At 37.6% G+C, this 25,548-nt stretch overlaps 4 protein-coding genes across 4 annotated transcripts; 2 read left to right on the forward strand and 2 right to left on the reverse strand.

The window, feature by feature from the left end:
• Positions 1-562: 562 nt before the first annotated feature.
• LOC306850194 (mitochondrial fission regulator 1-like) lies at positions 563-5,136 on the reverse strand. The gene is made up of 8 exons (XM_079385690.1): positions 4,989-5,136; positions 4,312-4,438; positions 4,119-4,226; positions 3,753-3,862; positions 3,396-3,607; positions 2,870-3,227; positions 2,292-2,437; positions 563-2,157 (listed from the first exon to the last, which is right to left on the reverse strand). Exons 2-7 carry the CDS (start codon positions 4,324-4,326, stop codon positions 2,326-2,328), a joined length of 915 nt encoding a protein of 304 aa, XP_079241816.1. The 5' UTR covers positions 4,327-4,438; positions 4,989-5,136; the 3' UTR covers positions 563-2,157; positions 2,292-2,325.
• A 274-nt stretch (positions 5,137-5,410) lies between these two features.
• Positions 5,411-18,662, forward strand: LOC306849953 (oxidation resistance protein 1-like). The gene is made up of 15 exons (XM_079385345.1): positions 5,411-5,711; positions 6,401-6,625; positions 6,723-6,886; positions 7,645-7,712; positions 8,900-9,052; positions 9,239-9,370; positions 9,473-9,654; positions 9,909-10,228; positions 10,344-10,491; positions 10,646-10,814; positions 16,618-16,728; positions 16,849-17,001; positions 17,182-17,277; positions 17,390-17,463; positions 17,556-18,662. The coding sequence occupies exons 2-15, from the start codon at positions 6,564-6,566 to the stop codon at positions 17,689-17,691; spliced, it is 1,968 nt and encodes a 655-aa protein (XP_079241471.1). The 5' UTR covers positions 5,411-5,711; positions 6,401-6,563; the 3' UTR covers positions 17,692-18,662.
• LOC306849955 (uncharacterized protein) lies at positions 14,261-15,787 on the forward strand. The gene is made up of 2 exons (XM_079385347.1): positions 14,261-14,618; positions 15,086-15,787. Exons 1-2 carry the CDS (start codon positions 14,316-14,318, stop codon positions 15,572-15,574), a joined length of 792 nt encoding a protein of 263 aa, XP_079241473.1. The 5' UTR covers positions 14,261-14,315; the 3' UTR covers positions 15,575-15,787.
• On the reverse strand, positions 18,655-25,068 carry LOC306849954 (selenoprotein N-like). Its single transcript, XM_079385346.1, has 12 exons — positions 24,697-25,068; positions 23,735-23,852; positions 23,421-23,551; positions 22,965-23,177; positions 22,642-22,766; positions 22,169-22,306; positions 21,792-21,873; positions 21,406-21,594; positions 20,912-21,017; positions 20,597-20,709; positions 20,403-20,504; positions 18,655-20,329 (listed from the first exon to the last, which is right to left on the reverse strand). The coding sequence occupies exons 1-12, from the start codon at positions 24,886-24,888 to the stop codon at positions 20,159-20,161; spliced, it is 1,680 nt and encodes a 559-aa protein (XP_079241472.1). The 5' UTR covers positions 24,889-25,068; the 3' UTR covers positions 18,655-20,158.
• Positions 25,069-25,548: the final 480 nt, after the last annotated feature.

The raw sequence follows: 25,548 nt of genomic DNA on the forward strand, positions 1-25,548 counted from the left end.
ATGTGAAACCTCTGAGCAACAGGCTAAATTAGTGTGTTAATGTCACACAAAGGTCAATATTTATCGTCTCAAACAACGCCACTGTGTCACTGTACTCTATTAAACAAAATCTCCACAGACATCTAAAAAGCCTCTCCAATCTAAAATAGACAGAATCTGCTTTTCAGAGGTGAGGCGTAATAAAGTAGGCCAAGGACTGCCACAGAAAATAGACTGAAACTGGCCTGGATCAAATCAGGTCTTTGAGAAAAAATTAAAAAAGGAGGTTAACTAGAATCTTCGAAGTCACGGGCGTGATGAGTGCAGGAGATTCGCTAGCTGGCATATTTATCAGTGGAAACTGTGATAAACTTTAACCTTGATTCTTTAATTAATAGAAAGTTCCCAAGAACATTAACATTATACGTCGTTATACTGTAATTTTTTTTAATCCAGTTAATGCCTAGCACTTGATGAATACAAGAATTGAACGGTAGTATAGATGTTTTACTTCGTTTGACTGTAGAGAATGTCGCCCCCATGTGGGTGATGATCATCATTGGAGAAAATACATGATTTTAAATGCTTTTAAACCATTTATTTCCTGTCTTACGCAAAAACAACAGTCAATAGAATTCCTTTATTTGACAAAAAAGCAAACACACAAGTACACAAGTTTCTGTCTCCCAAAAAAAACCATGGCTCTGCAAGACTGACCTGAACCAAAGCAAACTTGCAGTGTTTACTATGGTTAAAACTATAACTGAAACCCAGCTGTCAGAATGAAAGAGCAGCACACGCACATTTTACCAGTTACTGACAGGTAAAGAAACATATGTTAGTATGTTCAGTGCATGAGATATTACAGTTCTATTCACCCATTAGCATTGATGGCAACAAACTCGTTTATGAATGCAACTCTGATATAAAGACATTTGTACTGTAAACTAGCAAAATAATTTTAGGTAGTCATAGCTTTTAATGATGTTGTGAAGGTAACTATAAAAGCATTTCACTGCCCTGGAGTATTGTGGAGTTTGAAAAGAAATGTTTTGGATTAAAAACACCAAACATCTTCTAATGCAACGTGTCAGACAGATGGAAACAGGCTGCAGGCATGTCTAAACAAGAATGTGAAACAAATAAAAAACACATTTTGGGTTTGATTCCCACTTTAGTGAGCGATTGTGGCACAAAAGCAGCGTATGCATTAAAATAGCTTTTTGTTACACAAGCATCCTTCATCGTCATATAAAACATGAGGCATCCTCAAAACTGGCTTACAGTCACACCCAACACCACATCACACATGCTATTCAGATTTTACAGAAACATTTACAACCTGCCTGACAAGCAAAAACCAAAAATAGTTAATTTCCCATGTACTTCCTGAAGATAAACCACACGCATTATGAATTCAAACTTATGTTGCACTATTTGCTGAACCACATCAGTCTTCTAGCACAATATACACTTCAAAAGTCTGTAGGGTAGAAGGGAATCACAGAGCGCTAATTACAAGTGAACGCAATCCAAAGTCTTCAGTGCACATGCACACGCACAAAAACCCTTTAAATAGAACGTCTTTTTGTTTAGTCTCTAAATGGAGGCAAACGCATGTCAGTATTGTAACATCAGATCACGCATCAAAACGGCTTCAAGTATTACAGGGTTTGTATGAGGGAACGTGTAAGGCAAGAGAAACACTTCTACAGCTCCAAACTATACATCTACAAGACGATAAACTGGAACTGGGCTCCTCCAGGACTCTTCTGTAGTTTCATGGCTTGAATAATATAGTGTGAAATTGCACGCTTGTTGAAGGATCTGAAAATTTTACTGTCCTATTGAAATTAACAAAACAATGATGGTGAAACAGGAAGTAGTGCTTGGATTTCACAAAATCTATGATGGAACAACAAAGGCTCAGTTATCACTGACCAAGGCTATGCTTATGGACCCTTATGTGCACACACACACACACACACAGACATTACAAACTTGGCCTCTCAGTGCAAGTTGGAGTGTGTGTGTGGGCCGACAAGAACTGCTTCTTTTCCGTCCAGGCGTGTAACAATAGCGCAGCATTGTGGGAGCACTGAGGAACGCAGAAGATGTCCATTGAGTTTATTCAGAGGCTTTATGGGGTTTTCACGGCAACGGTCCACAGGCATGGGCCTATTGACCCAGTAGGAAAAAAAGATAAGACTTAAGTACATAATTCACAGCCATGTTTTATTTCTCTTGGTTTTTGTATCTCAATCTCCAACTTTAAACCAAAGAGAAAAGCATTCCATGCAGTTTAGCCTTACATGGAGAGTCTGCTGGGAGGGTTTGGATGATGGATTATTTCCTCACACTGATGTCATCATCTTTCAGAATGAATTTCTTCCTCAATGCTTCAGATATAAGAGAGGCAGAATCTTCCTCCCTCAGCGAGGTGCACCCACGGTTATATCTAAATAAAGTACACAAAAACGCAATAACATTATTTACTATATTTATTAATAATAACAAACAACAACAACAACAACAACAAGTATTAATATGCTACGAGAATACATTAAAATAATTATTAGTATTATTATATTAAATGTAATACATGCAATAACATTAGTTACTATAATAATAATAATATCAATCAATAACAACACCATTATTTATATTACTACTAATAACAATAAGTAAAGAATAATAACAATAATATTATCATATATTAATATACTATTACTATTTACTTAATTAGTAGTAGTAGTAGATGTAGTACATTTAATATCAATAAAACTTCCCCTCTCATATGTGCTATATACAATGAATAGGCTTTTACAGAAGAATGAACTTTTAAAAAAAAAAGAACAATTATAAACAACAACACAAACACTGCACTCACCTGTCCTTACTCATCTTCATGCGGTTCATATCTTTCAGGATGTCCATAACATCAGCGAAGCTTGTTGATTTTGAAAGAGACACAGTGTCCTCCTCTGCCTCTCGGAAGTCCATAGTAGGGCGATCGAGATCAAAAGTTGCAGATGCAGTCATGGAAACTGGTGGCATAGGATCAGGCACTAGCTCTGACACCTCCTCCTCCTCCTCCTCCTCCTCTTCTTCTTCCTCCTCTGTGACATCACTGATGACAAAGGAGGCTGTGGGGGCTGGCTGGTAAGCAGCGGTCTCAAAATGAGCCATGGAGAAGCCCACACTAGTGTCGTCAGGGGACAGCAGATCAGGGGTTATGGGATTCGAATCTGAAACAGATCAAACTTTTCATGTAGGGACCACATGACTAAAATAAATACATCAAATTGACTCCATTTCTATAGCCATAGACAAATCTTTCCAATTTAAATCCAATTTAATACTAACTTCTTTTTATAAATGGTAAAAAACAAATGAGCTTTAGTCAACTACTCAACCTGATTCTGTAGCGACAATCTTGGCGATTTGGGCTCGGAGTCGACTCAGCTCATCTTGTAAAGCTGTAGTGCGGTTTAAAGCAGTTACACCTGGTTTCCTCAGACCCTCGACTCGCCTGCCTTCTCGTCTGAAGTTTGGCACAGACGAGTTCCTGTGCATAACCAGCAGGGGCGTTGGCCTCCACTCATGCCTCAGGGGACGTGTGTCACTCCTGACAAATAGCAGGATAGCATTGGTTTAAAATAGATTTTCATCTGAGGATTCAACACTTTTCAATTCTGCACAATATCTTACATAAAAACTGTCAAGTTTAAATTCAGAGGAAACTAAATACACCAGCACAACAGACCACTTACCTGACTCTGGCATATGTCTCCTCCTCATCATCTGCAATCCAGGCAATATCTGCCAATGTAGGCACCAAAGGACCATCCATAGAACGCATTGGCGGAAGCCCTGGGAGTTCCTGGAGAACACATGCTATTCTTGACCAATTTCATTTTTGTTTTTGCTATAGAGAGTTTTGTCAGTCTGAGTTGTTCAAAACTTAAGTGTTATGTTTCATTAAAAAAAGTTGCACTTTTAATGTACATGGTCAAGAAAGACCACAAACAGCCAATGTGTTTTGGAAAAGCTTATGATGACTAATTTACAACAAACTGTCTGAGTGCAGTGGATGAACGTATGTGTGTGTTTATATGAACGATTTTTTATTTCATTACCTGGAAACAAGCCCTGGGACAGGGTCTAAGAGGCAGTGTCGAGCCGATTCTTCTCACAACACTACGAGTTGATCCGTGTGGTTTATTTTGCCAAATAGGGATTACCTCCTGAAGAGCAAGCAAACAAAAATAAATATACATAAACATTGACAAAACATGATTGAAATGGCTCTTTAGATGTTTATCTACTTACAGCTTCCGTTTCCATTTTGCTGAGAGTGAAGAGAGAAAGCACTGACGCCTTGGATTGTATAGCAGTGTTTTGATTATTATTATTATAGGACACTGAACATGTTCATTTGGGATGAGAGTTCCTTTGCCTTGAAATACGAAAAAAATAAAATAATAAAATATTCTCAATTTCATGTGCAAAACCACCTTGAATGCTGGTCAAGAAATTATCTACAGTATAAAAGACTACAGTTCATGTTTTTGCAGCTGGTGCATATTGAGTGCACCCTTCATGGTACAGTTTGTAAATCAAGTGATTAAAGTAAATAAAATGCTAATTACAGGTGTTTTATGACGCTCAACCGCTCTATTATATAATTTATCTACATACGTAATCAAAACTATAAATCAAGAAGGAAATGATCAGATAAAGTAGAGTAATACAATTATATATACCAGTTTCTATGAAGAATAAACAAGAAAATGGGCAATTAAATGAACAGACGATTAAGGTACATATGGTAGAAAAAAACAACAACATTGCAAACTGGGAACATAAATACAATACAACCTATAAGGTAACTTAAACAAATCAAAGACGTTCAGTGACCCTCATTCCTTCTTTTAGCATATTAGCTAACAAACGACCTTATAATGTGCAGCTGCTAATTATGCATTTAGAAGAAATATAAGACATACCGTTTGTGGTCAGATTATATCAGTTTGTATTTTTTGCAATAGTGCAGATTACTCCGGTTTACTGTGTGTTGTGAATCGTCCGGGCTTCCTTTCTCCCTGCTCCGTTAGCTGATTAGCTGTTAGCTCAGCGCGCCCCCGGCTGATTTGCAAGGAGTGCATGAGACGGAAGTGCGTGTACTAACATCGTCCTGTGATTGGTTCGAATTCTGCATGCATTACCCCACAGTCCAATAGAATTTGGTCTTTACCGGAGTATTTAAATACAAAATAAAAGTCAATTTATGCATAAAGTTAAACATACCGCTTTAAAACAAATGTGTTTATATAAATAAAAATAGATTTAAGATTTTATGCTTTTGAATTTGTAAGACAGACAAGTCTGGTTGATGTATTTATTCTTTTTTATATAAATATATAAAAATAGAATAAAATAAAATAAAAGTCACCCTGCAGATGAAGTTGATATACCTGCTTAGCCATACTATACTGAAACAAATGTAGATATATAAATTCAAATATATAGCTTTTCAGTCGGTGCATTCTACAACGACATTTCGATTATAATTGTGAATTTAAGAGAAAATTCGAGTTTAATCGTGCGGTCCTTCTCTGTTATCTAATGACTGGTGACAGATTCACTGCAGCGGCATCAAAACACATGACAGAGCATCATGCGAAGCGTCCCGATCCGCTGGCCGTTATATGGGATCATTAAAGACCGAGGTAAGACAAATGCATATATTTAATGATTTTTTTTTTAGCTCTTTAGAACTCATGTTTATTGACAAGTTTAGAGGAACACACAAACGCTAGCCCAATAAGTGGTCCATCATTAGGATTACTGCTGAAGAATTTTAATCAGGACGGACAACAATGATCTATCAAGGATTCCTTAAAGTGACAGTAGTGAGTGAAATCGGACATTAAAGTGTTTCTTATTAATGTATATATCTGTTAATGTGGCTGCTAGACACAGAAGTGCGACATTGTGATGCAGCTCGGGCCTGCAGCAGCACATTAGACGATATCAACAAACCACAGCTTGTGCTGTTTTTCGGCCTGATTATTGCTTCTGCATTAAATGACTGAAGCTGCTTTAAGCATCTGTTTTTAGAATCTTGGATGAACCACGTACTGGACCTGGTATTTGCTTTAATTTTGGGCTCAAGTAGGCCAGTTTGCATAAATATGCCTACCTGTGCCTTTTGATAGACTGTACGTATTTTCTAATTATTAAATGCCTGTATTTGGATATATATAGAAAATGTATTTCAGTCAACATGGTATGGCATGTTTTTTTTACCCTTTACCAAATTCCAGATGCATATATATCAATTAAATATTAAAATAGAACAAAAAAATAAATATGTAGTAAACCAAATCTTTTTTCCCTTTTTCCTCTCATATTGCAGGTTTTCTGTAGAGTGAATAGAATGCTGATGAGGATGGTGAGAAGGAGGAGGAAGATTTCCAGATGCCGACACAGCAGTGGGCAATCGTTCCATCACTGATTCTTGCACTGGAAGGGTAAACATTTTTTGACTGGCCATTTCTCAGTCTCAGCAGTCAAACCTCATGGACCACAGAACTCAGAGAGACAAGAGCAGGGCCAGCTACTTTGGAAATGTTAAGAACAGGTAAGGTTTGGCATTGTCTAAAGGAATAGATGAAAAAATAATTTGTCAATGTTTAGATCAAGCTCATATAGAGACCTGTGTCATCTTTTTGATTTAGATTGGGATCAAAGCTGCCGGCTGGAATTTCGCAGCCTCCAGGCTTCATTACTGCTCAGTGTTCCATTGGTGCTCAGGGTGCACTGGGGAAGAGTGTTGGACAGGAGTGTGTCAGAGGACATCACCAAATCCGGAACCCCAAACTAAGACAGTACTATCTAAAGGGTACCTAAATAACCTAACCTAACCACACAACACTTGTACCTGATTAGTGTTTGATTATGAAGTGACTTTTTTTGATCATGGCAAATTGAGTTAGGATTAAAGAGTAAGAATTTACATTATATTTGTTATATTTAATTAATATAAATGTTATATTCATCAAAGAATCCCAGATTCCAAAAAAACTAATATTGAGCAACACAATTTTTCAACAATGATAATAAGAAATGTTTCTTTAGCACCAAATCAGCATATTAACCTCATGTGACACTGAAGAATGGAGTAATGGCTGCTGAAAATTCAGCTTTACCATCACAGGAATAAATTACATTTTAAAGTATACTAAATGCAAAATAATTATTTTACATTGTACTAATATTTCACAATATATCTGTTTTTACTGTATTTCTGATATAATAAATGCAGCTTTGGTGAGTATAAGACCACTTCTTTTAAAAACATAAAAAAAAATCTTTAAAAAAACCTTTAAAATGTACATTAAAGCCAGCTTGCAGTTATTACACACACACACACACACAGTAAAAATCCCAATGTGCATTATTTTTTATCAGTTAATTAATTATCAGTATTGTGAATAACATACGCAGATTCAACTGTGACTGTCACAGGTTTAAAATGAGTTACTGCTTTCTAAATATTCTCTGTCTTTTAGTGTCTTTAGTTTAAACAGCTGAAGAAACAAACACATCTGCTTTCACTCTAGTTGATGCAGCTTGGGTTTTTGCATTTTATCTTCATAGAGGCTGCGTTTCTTGCTAAAGATCCAACAACGAAGACTTTGGAGTCATGCAGAAACAGTGAACATGGAGTGAGTAAAGTTTTTAAGCTTATTCACACACTCCATCGCCTTCATAATCCTGTTGATAAATGATAGAAGTCTCCATAAATATAATCGCCAACATTATGTCATACATTACTGTCATCTACTGATAACTTTAGAACAAAGGTTACTGAAACGCCCCACGCTGTCTAGTCGAGCTGTGAAATAACTCTAGTGAAACTGTCTGAATGGATATTTCAAGGAGAATATGGAAACTTTTCGACTAATATATTGGGAGAATGTCGACTGCAAAGAATTTGGTAACTAATATTTCATTAATTAAAATGAATTAATAAACCCGGGAACAATATACTAGGCTAAATCTGATGACCCAGCAAAATCTCTTTTCTTCTCTTCTCTTCTCTTCTCTTCTCTTCTCTTCTCTTCTCTTCTCTTCTCTTCTCTTCTCTTCTCTTCTCTTCTCTTCTCTTCTCTTCTCTTCTCTTCTCTCCTCTTGCTGTGGCTGTCCATTTAGTTTCTTATGTACAAGATGAAACACTGTTTGAATAGCGTTCCACAGAGACACGGTGTTTGAAAATAGTTTATTGTGTCTGTGGTTATTCAAGCTCCACCAGATGAGATGTGTTGCAACACTCCTCAATTTAAGATTCTCAATTTAACTTTTTTGCCATCTGGAAAAAAAACTACCTTGTATTATGCTATGAAGTATGCTGGGTTTAAACAGTTTCAAGTCTAGAAATCATTATCAAAGTGCTGAAAGTTTTGCTGTGGGTGTAAAGTTAAAAATTTAAAGTTAAAGTTAAAACTATGCAAATCATTAGGTACCAGTATAAGAACATATCAATGTTTGTGTGGATTTGAGATTTGCATGTTATCAACAATATTTTGCATGCATGGAGACAGTTGTCTGTAGCAAAGCAACAGCGACTGAAAAATTCGAGTTTGGATGATCAGATTTACTTAAATTCACAGGGAGACAATGATCTAGGAAAATAATCAATGACAGGAACTGTCAGCGTCCCATGATCCCATTTGCATGAATTCTGCATCTGTGTGATTGGCTCATATTTCCTGGCTGCTGTGACTCTGTCCAGTCATCTGGTGTCACAGGGCTATGAATAAGGAAATGAGGGGGTGTACAGCAGTGTGGAAGGTAGGGAAGTGAAACCGTTGTCAGTGTGAATATGTCTTTCCTTATGAACCACCTCAAACAGTTACCCAAGAACAAGGCCTCAACTTCTACGGAGACAGCTTCTGACCTGCATTCTAGACAAGAGCGCAGCCTCGATCCTGCACTCGACGTTGGTGTTGTGGGAACAGCGACTCTTGTGTCCCCTTCCACAGATGCAGAATATGACAAGCTGACGGTAAGAGCGTAAAAGTGTTAAGAAACCGTAAGTGTTAATGCATGAGGGTATAACTATAGTGAACAGAATGGTAAATCGCAATATAGTTGGTCTGTAGATATTTTAAGCTCTTTGTGATGCCATTGTGTAGTGGTTCACAATGTTTTTTTTCTGCTGCCTTGTGTGACGTTTATTCATTTCTCTTAGGATGTGGAAGCGGTTCCTTTACCTGATGGAAATGTGTGTCTATTGGCTCTCCCATCTGAATGCTCTCAAGGGGAGGGACCAGCTGGCTTGTCTTGCCTCAAACTATTCTCTCGTTACATCACAGACAGAAAGGTGAGAATGTTGTGTTTATGTTATGCTGTTCTGTATTCCCAGTACATTTCTTAAAATACAGCATGCTCAACTTCTAACTATCCATTCTCTTTGTCTCACTAGGGTGTGGTCTCTGGAGTATTGTTGGTGACGTCCAATAAGATCTTCTTTGACCCTCAGAAGTCTCAGCCACTTGTTCAGGAGAATGGCTGTGAAGAATATGTATTCTCCTGCTCTGTGGATGATCTTATCTCAGTGTCCTTCTACACGGACATCTCTCGCATTCACTTCAACAAGACACACAGGTGCTTCCTGCTTTACTGCTTGGATGCGGTTTCCAAAATTAAATAATAGGCTTACTGCCACTTTATTAAAGCACATAATTGAGATTTACTGAGATTAATTCATACTTTTTAACATCACGTACTCACACACACACACACACACAGATATATTATATATAGCACCCCAGGTTACATTTTAAAATTCCACACCTGTTTTTTGCCTTCCCTTCACTGCACAAACACAGACACATTGATCATCACCTTTTTTTTTTCAGATGTAACAGTTGTAAGCCATCAAAGAGCAAAAAAGAGCACAAGAAAAACCATCAGTCAGCATTAGAGGCCGTTCTTGCTCCCAAGTCCTCTGTTTCACATGATCAGACAGCAACTCCAGCTGCAAATCCTGAGGATGAGGAAGGAGAGGCAGGGGACATGTCCGAAACTGAGAGACAGCTGACTTTAGAGTCTGGGGGAATGCTAACAGCGGCTGCTACTTACTGTTGTGGAGGACCAGACAGTATTCAAAGAGGAAACAAAGAATATGAACACACAGACAAAACAGATCAGCAATCATATTTAGAAAGACAATTGTTAGGTAATCATTTTATTCAAGAACTTTGACATTTAACTTGTTCTAAGTACACATAAAAACAAGGATTATCATGATCTTTTTCTCATTTAATATAGTTATAACTCTTTTTACTCATCAGGTACTTGTGCTGCTACATCTAGTAGTGGTGTAAACAGATCTCTGATGTTTGTGAGAATTCGACAGAAGCTTCAGCATGCGAAGAAAAAGGCTCTCTCTAAACCTAAAATCCTCTCCAGAGACGCCTGGTTCACCATGCAGCAGGAAAAGTACTTAAGTCTTACCTAGACTACACAGGCTGCCTGGTCAAATGAACAGCAAGAAAGGGCAGAAATGTGGTAATAATGTCATAAAGCACAAGCTCCTTCATCTCACTCTCTTGTTTCTTCTTTTTTTTTTTCTGTCTGATATTTTGTGCTGTAGGTCAGATGAGCTTTATGCTTACCTGAGCCAGCATCGGCCAGACTTGTGCATTCTGGAGGGAGGAGAAGAGGACGAAGCAGATGAAGAGGATTTTGTGCTTCTGGATGAGGAGGAGCAGGAGGAAGAGGAGAGATCTCTACGAGAAGGCCAGGCTGGGGAGGACTGGGAGGTCAGTCATTTACTAAATGTACGGATTGAACAAACAACTCATACTTTGCAAATTTGTACTACAACTGGCAAAAATTATGGAATCACCACATTTACATGTTGTTCACCTAATTTTTTTTACTTCATAGCAAATAGACGAATCACAAATATGACACAAAACAATTTTTGTTTAATAATTCAACATTCTGGTTATGTGAAACATACCTCAAACAAATGAAATTAAAATAGTTGAATTAATAGAAAATTATTTTCCATATCAAGCAGGAAAAACTAATGGAATCATTAACAAAAAAAACACAATTAGTACTTTGTTGCTCCTCCTCTGGCATTTGTGACAGCCTGAATTCTTTAGGGCATGGACTTCACTGATGAAAAACAATATTCAATAAGCTGGCTCCAACTTTCTTGAATAGCGGTTGACAGATCAGCTTTGTAAGATGGAGGCTTGTCATGGACCGTTTTTTTTTTTTTCAATTTCCACCATACATTTTCAATCGGATTGAGATCCGGACTGTCTGCTGGCCATGTCATTGAGTTGGTATGCCTTTCCTGATGAGAAGCTTTAACACTCTTTGCTGTGTGGCAAGGTGAATTATCGATACTAACATCATCACCAAACGTCTTTTCTATTGACGAAATGAGAAAAGTGTCCAAAGTTTCAATGTAAACCTGTGAATTGACTGCCATTTCCCCTGGTCCTTTTACCTGACATGCAAGCCCATATCATAAATGAGTTGGGAAATTTGGTTGTTTCCTTCAGGCAGTCATCTTTATACATTTCATTAGAATGGCACAAGACAAAAGTTTCAGCGTCATCTCCTTGTCCATTAGCAGTAGTGTTGTTTTGGTGACTTTTCTTGTATACTGACCAGCTCTGTTTTTTCATATAGACTCGAAAAGGTGTAGTCAAATATATGGAAGCCCGTTTCCGCCAATGAATAAAAAATAAAACAAGGTAATTGCGACTTTTTATCTCACAATTCGGACTTTTTTTCTCGCAATTCTGACTTTATAACTCGCAATTCTGACTTTATAACTCGCAATTCTGATATATAAACTCGCAATTCTGACTTTATAACTCGCAATTCTGAGATATAAACTCGCAATTCTGACTTTATAACTCGCAATTCTGAGATATAAACTCGCAATTCTGACTTTATAACTCGCAATTCTGAGATATAAACTCGCAATTCTGACTTTATAACTCGCAATTCTGAGATATAAACTCGCAATTCTGAGATATAAACTCGCAATTCGGAGATATAAACTCGCAATTCTGACTTTATAACTCGCAATTCGGAGATATAAACTCGCAATTCTGACTTTATAACTCGCAATTCTGAGATATAAACTCGCAATTCTGACTTTATAACTCGCAATTCGGAGATATAAACTCGCAATTCTGACTTTATAACTCGCAATTCGGAGATATAAACTCGCAATTCTGACTTTATAACTCGCAATTCTGAGATATAAACTCGCAATTCTGAGATATAAACTCGCAATTCGGAGATATAAACTCGCAATTCTGACTTTATAACTCGCAATTCTGAGATATAAACTCGCAATTCTGACTTTATAACTCGCAATTCTGAGATATAAACTCGCAATTCTGACTTTTTTTCTCACAATTGCGAGTTTATATCTCACAACTCTGACTTTCTCGCACCATAGCAAACCACTCTCCGTGTAAGGCTTTTGGACGCGGTTGGACAGTAGCCTATTACCGCCGGGCTTTCAGACAAAACATTCTTCATTTCTTTATAGTTCTGAGTTTGAGGCAGCTTCTATCGCGTTATTTTAATAACAGCTGTCAAGTAAAGCGCGTATTATTGTAACACGAGAGTGGATATATATATGAATGCACGCAGGTGGATTTCCTTCACTCTCGCATAAAGCGCGCTTTCATCTCTATGTTCTTGCTATAGAATTATCTTATCTCCTGTATTTAATGTTGTAAGATATCGACCAAGCAAGACATCCCCAATGAAAATTATAAATAAATTATAAATAAATGAAAATTATTTAGTCAATTATATATGAAGAATTCAGATGCAAAAGCTTAAATGCCATCTGAAATTTTCTTCTAAAATTAGTATTTTTCGTTTATATTCAGTTATTTTACTTTAATGACAATGAAAAGAACCTGTTCCTGAGAAAAATGCTCATTTTAGAATAACATTTCAGATGGCACTTATGGCTTTTGCATCTGAACTCTTCATTGACTAAATAATAATAATAAAATTAATGAATCCTTTATTTATAATTTTCATTGGGGATGTCTTGCTTGGTCGATATCTTACAACATTAAATACAGGAGATAAGATAATTCTATAGCAAGAACATAGAGATGAAAGCGCGCTTTATGCGAGAGTGAAGGAAATCCACCTGCGTGCATTCATATATATCCACTCTCGTGTTACAATAATACGCGCTTTACTTGACAGCTGTTATTAAAATAACGCGATAGAAGCTGCCTCAAACTCAGAACTATAAAGAAATGAAGAATGTTGTGTCTGAAAGCCCGGCGGTAATGGTACTGTCCAAACCGTGAGCGCAAAACACAGAAATAAAGAATAATGAGTAATTTTTATGTTTGTTCAAAAATCATATTCGGACGCAACATTCATCTAGTTCAATATATAGTTCAGCTAATTGAACAAAGTACTGCAAAGCCTTACACGGAGAGTGGTTTGCTATGGTGCGAGAAAGTCAGAGTTGTGAGATATAAACTCGCAATTGCGAGAAAAAAAGTCAGAATTCTGAGAAAAAAAGTCAGAATTGCGAGTTTATATCTCAGAATTGCGAGTTATAAAGTCAGAATTGCGAGTTTATATCTCCGAATTGCGAGTTTATATCTCAGAATTGCGAGTTATAAAGTCAGAATTGCGAGTTTATATCTCAGAATTGCGAGTTATAAAGTCAGAATTGCGAGTTATAAAGTCAGAATTGCGAGTTTATATCTCAGAATTGCGAGTTATAAAGTCAGAATTGCGAGTTTATATCTCAGAATTGCGAGTTATAAAGTCAGAATTGCGAGTTATAAAGTCAGAATTGCGAGTTATAAAGTCAGAATTGCGAGTTTATATCTCCGAATTGCGAGTTTATATCTCAGAATTGCGAGTTATAAAGTCAGAATTGCGAGTTTATATCTCCGAATTGCGAGTTATAAAGTCAGAATTGCGAGTTTATATCTCCGAATTGCGAGTTTATATCTCAGAATTGCGAGTTATAAAGTCAGAATTGCGAGTTATAAAGTCAGAATTGCGAGAAAAAAAAGTCCGAATTGTGAGATAAAAAGTCGCAATTACCTTGTTTTATTTTTTATTCATTGGCGGAAACGGGCTTCCATACAAATACTTTCAATATCAATATTTTAAAGAAATGCTGTTTTATAGCCGTGAATGTCAAGCACTGCCAACACTTGCGTCCGCGCGCAGCAGTGACGTCAGCGCAATACCGCGCGCGTTCATACGGCTCAAAATTTCGCAACTTCAATAAAATGAATAACTTCGAGAAAATATTAGCGGAGCAAGTGCGTCGGCACAGGCACCTCTATGATCCGAATATGCGCCATCACAGTGACCTTCACTTGATTCAGAAAGCGTGGAACGAAGTCGCTGCCGCCACGGGGAAAGACGAGGCAGAGTGCCGTAAAGTGTGGAAGAACTTAAGAGACAAGTTTGTGAGGCTCAAGAAGAGGGTCCACGCAAGAAGCAGTGATCCAAGTCCCTACAGGATCATGGCAGAGCTGGGATGGTTAACCCAATTTGTTAAACATCGGGGGAAAGGCCCAAATGTGAAGGTAAGAAACAAAAATGATGTTTTTGGATGGTAGCATCCTAGCTAGGTGGTCTCTTGCTCTGTCTCGTGTTGATTTAAAAAAAATGTACCATGTTGTTTTCTACATATTTTTGATATCCTTTAATGATTATTGCTATGCGGTCGCTAATTGTAAAATACGTGCCGTGTTCAAACAATAGAGACAAACACATGGCAACAGTAGATGAACCTCATTCATAAATTCATTTCATAATTCAAGGTTATTGATCGATGCTACCATTTTCTCAGACGAGTGTTGCATCGTTTAATGCGCACATTTAAGTCACGCAGTTTTCTGAAATGTAAAGATAAGATCTGCCCTACTTTTATTATTTTTCAATCTTTCAATCGGATGTAGGTCGCGTTATGTAAGAAAATATCTGTTCTGTATATTTACAACGTGTGCCTTTTGTACCTGAATGTAATTACTGTTTGTTTGTTTTAATCAAGGATATATATAAAGTGGTCTCCATTGAGGAACTACTGAAGTCAAACAGCTTCCCAGTCTCTCCAGCATCAGGAGCATCAGAGACTGTGACTTCCGGAAGCCCTCTACCTGTGTCTGTCAGGCCATCATCATCGCCTCTTGCACCCACCCCATCCACTCCCCATCTACCCTGTCCATCACCTAAACACAGCCCTTCACCTTGCTCAATTTCAGCCTTCCCTGCCCCAAGCATCTCACCCTGTTCCAATGCATCACCATCTTCTACCGACATAATGCCTAAGAATAAGTCTACCACTGAAGACACCTTACTGAAGATACTGGAGCAGCTGGACTGGGAGAGGGAGCGGGCCATGCAGCAGGACAGCGAGGATTTCAGATTCGCTGCTGTCATTGCAGACATGTTGGCAAAAATTGATCCTCAGGTGAAGTCTGAGATTAAGTTCAAGATCTATCAAATACTGTATGAGGCTGGGCAAAAAAAACACACGTAACAGGTCATGTTTTTACTGAGACTGTAGCACTGACAATTGTTTATAGGAAGGAGTATTTTCATAAATGTTTAATTTGCAAATATGCATTACTTTTTTGTGTATTTATGCAAATATGTATGTAAATAAGATTTTTAAAGGATGTTTGGTGTTTTATTTGTACATCTAAACAAGGATTTGTGTAGTACATTTCATTGCAGAATGAATAAAAACTTTAAAACTAAACTGGAGTTTATTTTTTATTTAATACATAAGTTCTTGTAAAGCTTTTTATTGTTTAGATATACTATTTAGTCAAAAATGTGAAAACAAAATTAATCCACAGGTCAAAGAATATTTGAATATGTAGATTTTAATTTGTGTAATTTGGTGTAAACCTGGCCTATATCACAAATGTAAGAAAAAAGCAAACAAACAGCTCTGCACTATAAATCCACCGTAGTTAATAAAATTGCATTCATTCTTGGGTTTAAAGTCCAATACCACTGAGGATTATTAAGCCAGCAAAATGGAAATTTGTTGAATGTGCTTTTAAGCATCTGCTGTTTTTTTGTTATTTTACACATGCAGTGTTGAAAGTGTGTATAAAGGTCATCTTTATAAGAACAGCACATTTTTGATCAGTAAGTTTTTTTTTGTTTTTTTTTTAAAAGATCAAATTACAGTAAAATATTTCTAAAGTATTACAGTTTAAAATGAATGCTTCTGTAAATATAATTTATTCCCAAAGCTGAACTTTCAGCATGACTCCAGTCTTCAGTGTCATGTGATCCTTCAGAAATCATTCTGATATGCTGATTTGGTGCTCAAGAAGCAAATTTTTCAGGAATCTTTGATGATCATAAAATTTAAAAGAATATATTTGAAATACATGTCATTATGTAATTGTCTTTATTAACACTTTGTTATTGATCAATTTAATGCATCATTACTGAATAAAAGTTTTCATGTCTTTCAATAAATAAATTTAATTGAAAAACTTACAGACCCCAAACTTTTAAACAGTAATGTATGAGTTGGTGAGTCATACACATGTTCTTGTACAGATGGTGTCAGTGGAGGAGAGTGCGCCGAAAGCTTCTGTCTCTACTGAACCAGAAGGTTTGAGTCACATTCTGAACCAGAGTGTCATCCTGGATGCCCGACAAGTTAGAGAGGTCAGTGTGCACTAACATACATGAACATTAATGTGTAGCCAAATGCAGCATTGCAAAATAAAGACTTGAGCTGATTCTGGAGGCCCAGTGTGTTTAATGTAGTAAAATGTTTTCTCTCAGATCTCAAAAGAGCTGCCTCCTCGTACAATTGGACACACATGGAAGCTGTCCTACAGCACGGACAAACACGGGGCCAGTCTCAAGACTCTTTACAGGAAACTCAGCACCACCGACTCGCCTGTGCTGATTCTCATCAGGGACCACAACCAGCAGGTCATACATTTTTTCACAGCTCTAATCAGAATGGACATCTAATGATCACTGTTCATGTAATTTTAATTCCACACAATAAATAGAAAAATTGCTTCCACTTGTAATTTTGACCTAAGACAGATGTTTTACTTTTGTAAATCTGTTTTGGTTAGTTATTGAGTGGTTTTTACTACTACTCAGGTCTTTGGGAGCTTCCTCTCACATCCGCTGCATCCTAGTGAAGCATTTTATGGTACTGGAGAGACCTTCCTGTTCCTGTCTCATCCACGCTTTAAGGTAAATTCCAATAAAGACACATTTGAGCATATTTATTGTCATTGAGGGAATCAAATAGACAGGTTCACAATGACAATATCTTTTAAACACTTTACATTTGTTTCCTTTTAAGAGTTTCCGTTGGACTGGAGAAAACTCGTTTTTTATCAAAGGAGATTTGGACTCTTTTGCCATTGGAGGAGGAAGGTACATATTAGTATTCAGCAAAATGTTAATGTCTAAATGTCATATTCTTCATTTCAAGACTTATAAACTGAATTTGTTTATTTTCATCCCAGTGGTCACTTTGGTTTGTGGGTGGACGAGAGGTTGTTCTTGGGCAGAAGCAGCCCCTGTTTTACCTTTAATAACTGCAGCCTGTCTGAGACCAACGACTTCACAATTCTGGAGTTGGAAGCCTGGACATTCGGCTGACGCAACAAGCATTGAAAATAATTTAAAACATCATGATTTAGTGGAAATATGGCCATTAACAGATAAACTAATTCTCCACAGTTTACTGACACATGTAAAGCAAAGGAAAGAGACACTGCAAACTGTGAATGCTGAATAATCTGCCTGAAGGGAGGTCAAGGGAATGAAAGCTCACCTAACATCTTTACCATCATGATGAAAAAAAAAAAAAAAAAAGGTTTCGTCTTAAGATGCATTTGGGTCCAATTCATTATTTGAATGTGCGCACTTCATCATACAAGAAATAATATCTTTAGGTGAATTCTGGGACAGAATGGAGAACTCAGTCCAAATATTATCTGAGCGGTATGTGTTTGTACTGGTGAGGTTGATTGTGGATCCTGCATTGTTACTGCCGCTCTGGTTACAGCTTGAATATTATTGTGATGATCTTTTGTATCTGTGTTAATTTAGGATTCAACAAAAACAAGCAACGCCCTGACTAAATAGCACTGATTAAACCCTTATCCGCTGTTACCAAGCACAGCATCAGCTGTAAGCACTGGTTTAGGCATTAGTTTAAACCCACAGCTGTACTTTTACACATAACACACACACAAACAAACAAGGTTTCTCATCACTCAAGCTAAAACAAAACCAAGACTGAAATGACTTTGGGTTGAAAACCACACACATACCCCAGAATTGCATGTTTCAAGTCTTGAGAGGCTTTTGGTCTAACAAACCTACCTTAGACATCCACAAAAAGTCTTATGTACCCGTGTGGATGTGTTCCTAGCCTGTAGGAAAACCTTTCTGTAAATAACTCTTACAGTGGTAATAACATCAGTTCACCAAGTTATCTGTATAAAAAAATTATTCTAAAAATGTCAAAAATTATAGTCCGTGAACATTTATACGTGAAAATGCAGTCGCTCAATGCTGAAAGTGTTCATTAACTCCTTACCTAATAAAACATCAGATTAACAACAACATTGTTTTATTTATACAAAAAATCAGAAAAAAAAATCACCATTTATTTACACAAAACTGCAGTTATAGGGATGTTATTTCATGCTCTACCATTCAAACGTTTGGGGTCAGTACAAAATTAACATTTTTATTCAGCAATGACATATTAAATTGATCTTAAGTGAGAGTAGGCATTTATAATGTTACAAAAGATTTCTATTGAACGTTCTAGTAATCTATTTCACTCTTAAAAATAATGTATCAGTGTCTACAAAAAAACATTAAGCAGCACAACTATTTTCAACATTGAGCCGGATGTTTTTTGGGCAGCAAATCAGCATATTAGAATGATTTCTGTAGGATCATGTGACACTGAAGACTTTCAGGAAAACGTTACATTTTAAATCAAAAGAGATTTTAAATTGTAGTAATATTTTATGATACTACTGTATTTTAGATTAAATGAATTGTCAGCATAAGAGACTCATGTTAAAACATTTAAACAAATCTTACAGATCCCAAACTTTTGAACAGTTGTGCAAAAGGTATATGCTGAAAAGATATAACAACCTGCTTAAAGACAATGAACACTACGCCAACTTACATTATAAATCTTGTATTCCTTCCTGTTTCTACTCTGGTCTTCAGCATAAATGTGGTAGAAAGAATCAGACGTGAGTGCATGTGAGCTTTTTGCATTATATTTAATTCATAAAAGACAAAAAATGTGATGTTCCTAACTGACCATTACGTACCTCCACCCTTAGGCAAAAGTGGATTTCAGGCGTGATATATTAGAGCCCATGGCAGCTTTCCTGCAGCTGTGTGGTTGAGCTGAAATCCAAAGCTTTGCTTTGTGTGCGTTTTAGCATAGTGCCAGTGTTCTGTTCAGACACAGAAAAGCAGACGTTGCTTCCACAGACTTAAACAACAACATCAGGCCTCGTCTCACCCTGATTGGGCTTTCAGACCAGACCATCACAAACTGCCTAATCGAGGAAGCAACAGCCAGCAACATTCTGTGTCCTACAGGACTATCTGGAATAACAAACAAAAATTATGCAGCAAAACATAAGTGGCTTTGTATGTATGAAACAAAAGTATAAAAGTGGTTTCATCAGATCAATATACAACATAATGCCGTTTCAGTTCATTAGTCTGAACAATGGATCAGACTAATGACATTCGTCACAAGGTTTGCACAAAATCGGCAAATTTTATTTATAAAAATATATGACTTAATTGAGATTGTGTTGTTGTGTGCGGTTAAACACCCTTTAGGTTTCACGGTGTGATCTACCACACTCTTGTGACAACATGATGTTATATTGTGCACTCTTAAGATGAGGTCACCAGCTGCCTTCTGAATGAAGAAATTGTGTCAGCTCCTACACATTCCGTTCCTAAAATCAGACATGGGGGAGCAGAGCTGATATCAGGGTTTCCTTTCTTTCTCCCTCATATACTCCCCTCATTTATCTCTAACGTGCAACAATGTTTATGGAGAGAAACAGTTTTATGATTCCAGGTAAGGTCTGGCCTTTTCGAGTCCTTCCTGTAGGAAGCGAATGTATGTAGAAGTTGAAGGATCCTCAAAGCCTGCTGAGAAACTGATAGCAGGCCCCTCTTCCTCTTCTGGTTTCATGGATGTCTGGTCCAGGAAATTATTAGCATTGATGTGATGGACCTGGAGAAGTTAGAGTGATATTCATTGAAACAAGCAGTTGGCACAGACTGACCCAGCTGGTTAAGAAACTCACCACAGTGCCGTTGGGCAGCGCCACCATCATCTCCACTGGAAAAGTATACTTTTCCAAATGTAAACGAGCCTTTTTACTCAAGTCCAGATTCTTCTTATCACTCTAAATGAAGGTTAAACACTTAATTAGTCTAAATAAGGACAACTTCATTTAGTTTAGCAACATGTGTCAGCTAAATGACCCAAACTCCCCACCTGCAGATCCTCCAGCTCTTTGACTAGAGACCAGCTGCTGATGAAGCTCTGGTTGAGCAAGGCCAAAACGGGCGAACTCTCGAGGACTGTCTCTCGAAGAGTCCGCCCCGAACCTTATGCAGATGAGGAGGAAGAGACGTGCACAGAGCGCAAATTAGAAAAACATCTAATGTAGCTGAAAGAATCCTAGAACTCTAGCTATAAAACCAATTCTGACCAATGATTAACTCTGTCAGCAGATATCAAGATACAAATAAAGTCATGCTGACCATTATGGCCAAACTTAACTGCGCCAGAAGTTTTTGGGTGTCTTACCTCAGCATGACTGGTCATCCAGGGCCCCCCAGAGCAGGATGGAGTGAACCAGCTTCTTCTCTGCATCAGCTCTGCTAAAGGCTTCACTGAATGGTAAATATGGCACCTTCCAAAAAGAAAACCCTCTGGTGAGATTGATAATGACAACATTGCAAACATTTCTATTTATCTGTTAAACAACAATCACCAAAAAAATATTGATATCTTGAAAGAACATCTGTTCACCCTGTTGAAAAATCCAGCATATGCTGGTTAGGTATGTTTTGAAGCATGGCTGCTGTTTTGAGCTGGTTTAAGCTGGTCCTGAGCAGGAGCTAGTTGCTTAGGACCAGCTCAAACCAGCAGCCATGCTTCAAAACATACCTAACCAGCATATGCTGTTTTTTTTAATAGGGCAGTGTTGCTGCAGACTCTTAACAACAAATTTCAAGATGTTTAAGCATGAATCTGTGATACAGAAAAAGAGTTTGTTGATTGAGAGTCAGTGGACTCACCTTTTTAAATGGGTACATTGTGACCTCCAGATGTCTGGATGCTTCTTCTCTGCTCAGCTCTGTACTCCAGACAATCTCCTCAAAGACAAACTGAATGGGCTCTCTTCCCTCGCCTCGGCTGTCAATCATGTTCCCCTGCTCGTCGTAGATCACTGAGGGAGTGGAGGGACCTCCTGCCCTGAGCTCCATCTGTAAACATATACAGCCCATTTACTTTGTGTATTGCAGCTAAGAATACAATGCATGGCGTTGACTTGTCAAAAAACTGACTAAAAGAAAAGAAAACCTGACTAAAAAGCATACAGCAAAATGCCAGGAGAAACACTTTTCTATTATGCATACCACAAATCAAAACCTTCAAAATATGTTCAAACATGAGAACAAACCTGAGGCAGGTATCCAATATCCACCTCCATGTTGCTGCTCTCACTGGCCCCATAAAGCCACTCCATGTCCACATTCAGAGATCTGCCACATAAAACACAATCAACTAGGGGTGCAGAATAATGGTTAAACTGATAACCAAAATGATTTTGCTCATTATTAAATCACAAATATTGATAATTTTTTTTTACATTTAATCCGAATATTTATATTTATATATATTTATTGGACTTTTATCAGAACCAGCGGGCAAATATTGCAGGCAATTATGCTAAAATAATCTAAAAAAAATAGAAATCGTGAACATGATTAATTATGCAGCTCTACACTCAGCACCTTAAAAGTGTTTGCAGTTAGGAATAGTGGAGGGAAGACTGACTTGTCATTTGGGACATAGAGGTGAAACTCTCGGACGTGAGAAGCTTCTTTGGAGAGGATGATGTTACCAGCAAACTGCCCAGGACTGAACCAGAATGGAAAGTCTGGAACGTCATTTAGCTGGAACTCAGCATGGATTCTGTAATTAGTAACGCAATAACATAAGATTCAGTTGGAGGCTCAAAATTAAAATAAAGTTAAGACTGAAGTTACAATCAGATATTCTTTAAGGTGACATACAAAGTAAAATTCTACTTGATTTTTTATTTTTTTTGGTTTTTAAATGTTTTTTTTTGTTGTTGTTTATTTTTTGTTATTATTATTATGCAAGTAAAGATTGTGACAAAGTTTACATGTGCCAAATACAAAATCCCATGTGCCAATACAGAATTCTACTAGATTTTAAGAAAATCCCATTTATTCTGATGACAAAAACCTTATTCAAACATGACAGCATGTTTTATTTTAACTCACCTGAAAACAATGTCATAATAGAAATCACTAGCAGCCCGTATACAAGCCACAACCCCCTGTGGAGCAAAGCGGGATTTCACAAAAGGCCGCGGGTGGAACATACTCAGCAGAGAGTGGATTAGTACCTGCAGAGAAATTAAATAATCACATCATCTATCCACCAACTAAAAAGAAATGGAATCAGTCTTCTTGATCAAATAGCCCTTGACAACCTCAGATCACCCATTTTTCAACCAAGTAATATTAAATGAAAATGGTTTTGTTGATGTTATTCAGCTCAAGCATATAAAATCATTTTAACTAATTTAAAGGTATATTTGTACCTCTTTGCCTCGTGGTGTGGGAGGATGATAGCGATTGTTGGGAAGATAGCCGGTGAAGATGTTCAGTTCGCTGGGAATGATCCACCAAGTGTCACCCAGGGCCGATTTACCACTGGGTGGCAGGAAGACCTTGAACTGACTGGCATAATACGTGGATGAAGGAACAGCTGGACGTTTCCAAGATCTCAACCCACTAAGAGAGCTGTGTGAAACCTGATGAGAAAGACAATGCTCTCAATTTACCTTACGAGCACATTTTGGGTATGCACCTTGAAACGTACTATATATTTTACATTTAGTTTAAGTTTAGAATTTTAATACATTTCATGTACATTTTAATTTCTTATTATTGGTATTTTAAACTTTTTTTTTTTTTTTTTTTAAATCATCACCCTGTCTGTTTATAACCTTGTTAGTAGTTCAGATGAATTTACTAATGTGTAATGTTTAAATTACCCCTAGAAAGCCATCTTTGCTCTTAGTCATGCTTTCCAGCAGTAACGGCTGCATTTTAGCATGCAGGGTCAGCGTCTCTCCATTCGGATCATGGGGTATCTCCTCTTCAAACTCTGGGGGAGGTGCCACACCTTCAGGCAACAGAGATGGACATCAGGCATTGCAACAATGCTTTAAAACTCTCAGCTGGAATTCAGTTTTCTACAGTGATGGAGAATATAGCCTTGAAGCATCTTAATTCTGCTTCAATAGACAATGTCTACTTGTGAAAGAATGTTAATGCTCTGCAAGTGCACAGACACCAAGAATAATACCTGTGAGTTTTTCTGCAATAGGTTTGAATTCCTCTGGACTGAGATAGAGGTCATGATCGGTATCCAGGGATGAGAAGAAAAAGAGTCCATCGGCTCCCAGCGCCTTCAATCCTGCCTCCTGCAACAGAAAACAAATCTCAGCTAGTCCACATCAGTCTGCTCCAGTGATGGAAAAACAGATTTCATAAAAACTACAAGATTTTAGCACCCTTTATTTTTTCTGCACATTTCTGCTATTCGGCTAATAAAAAATTATTTGCTTTAATGACAAATTCTTTTTCTACTCGTTTACTCATCGGTTCTCGGCTAATTACGAATCACACATGTTTGAAAGAGGCAATTCTAGGTTCAAACAAAGTGGCTTGCTGACTACTCTGATTCAGTCCAAACGATTCATTCTGATAGGTTATGTGAACCGGTTCAATTGGTTCATTGAAAAGATTCGAATCAAAAGAACGAGTTGCACACTACAAAGGGCAGCAGAATACTTGCCCCAAGGCAATAGGACACAATGTTGTCTACGTCTGTTTATTTTTAACTGAATTCCTGACATACTTTTAATGTTGTGTCTGGGTCTATTATCAGTCTGAATAGGAGAGCAGCCTGGTAAATTCAGGAAGCGACACAGAAGTAACACAGACATATGAGAAAGAGGGGGGTTGCTGTTCTAACAGTCGTGCCCAGCTGTGGCAATTATCCAACCCAACCCTAGTAAAACAGCGGGCAGCTGGAGCACCAGATGTAAGTTTACTGTTCCCACATAACAAAAGAAGACGTGGCAAAGACAGCTCAAAAATTAATCTTAGAAGAGCAATGTTTAAAACTAAATAAACTCAATGCATTTTAGCAAACTGCAAGGACTACATGTGGTTTGAACAGCTGCAGTATCTCTCATGGCTATGAGAAGCATCCTTCACGGGTCAAACTGCAATGAAATTCTGACCGAACTGGTATTAACTTACATGTCGTTTCACAAGCTGGATGTCCAGGCAATATTTAATGCAAAAGCCGAAGAAAGGAACAGCAGCGATTAGAAATAAACTGGAGAGTTGCTTGAAACGTGAGCGGGCGCGTCTGCTGGATGGAGTCGCGCGATCTTCATCATGATCATCCTTTGGCTCTCCAGCAGGAGTTTTATCCACGTCTGCGGCCATCCTCTAATAAACGTCTCTACTGGGCCACAAAAAATAGCCCAGGGTGATATAAAAACTCCTAAGTGAAATCACACTGTAGTCATGGGCTCGTCTCCGGTGTACAGTGAGCCGTTACATCGTAGCGGCGCAAGAGGAAATCACTCCTGCTTCTCCTGCTTGTGGATCACGTCTGTCGCTCTTAAAGGGCCAGTGCGCACATTCATGCCTTTGAACTCGATGGGCGTTTGTTCAAATCTAGTGAGCTGCCTGTCTAGGCAACATTCGGAACGTGACTAAGATGGCCAAAATGCTATCTAGATAGGCAACCAAGTAGGTTTTGAAACGGCTTATATTGTACGACCGTAATTACACGTTTCGGGGCCAAAGAATGTACTGGATCTGTCTTTTTGTCCTTTGTGCTAATACACTTAAATATTTGTGTTATGTCCACGAAAAGGACATTTCAACCACAGGCAGACTAGGCGTGTAGACTAGAGTTGTTGTACAATTATTTCTGTTAATATTAAGTGAGAATGGAAGAATTATGTCAATAATATTATTAAAGATTAGGAAACGATGAATAAAGGACAAGTAAAGAAAATGATCTTTAAATTACAACTGTGGTAATTCCAAGCATAAAACCATAATTAAGGGTCCCACACTCTTTAATCAATAGATTTC

The sequence above is a fragment of the Barbus barbus genome, assembly GCF_936440315.1.
Source record: "Barbus barbus genome assembly, chromosome: 30".
Taxonomy (NCBI): Eukaryota; Metazoa; Chordata; class Actinopteri; order Cypriniformes; family Cyprinidae; genus Barbus; species Barbus barbus.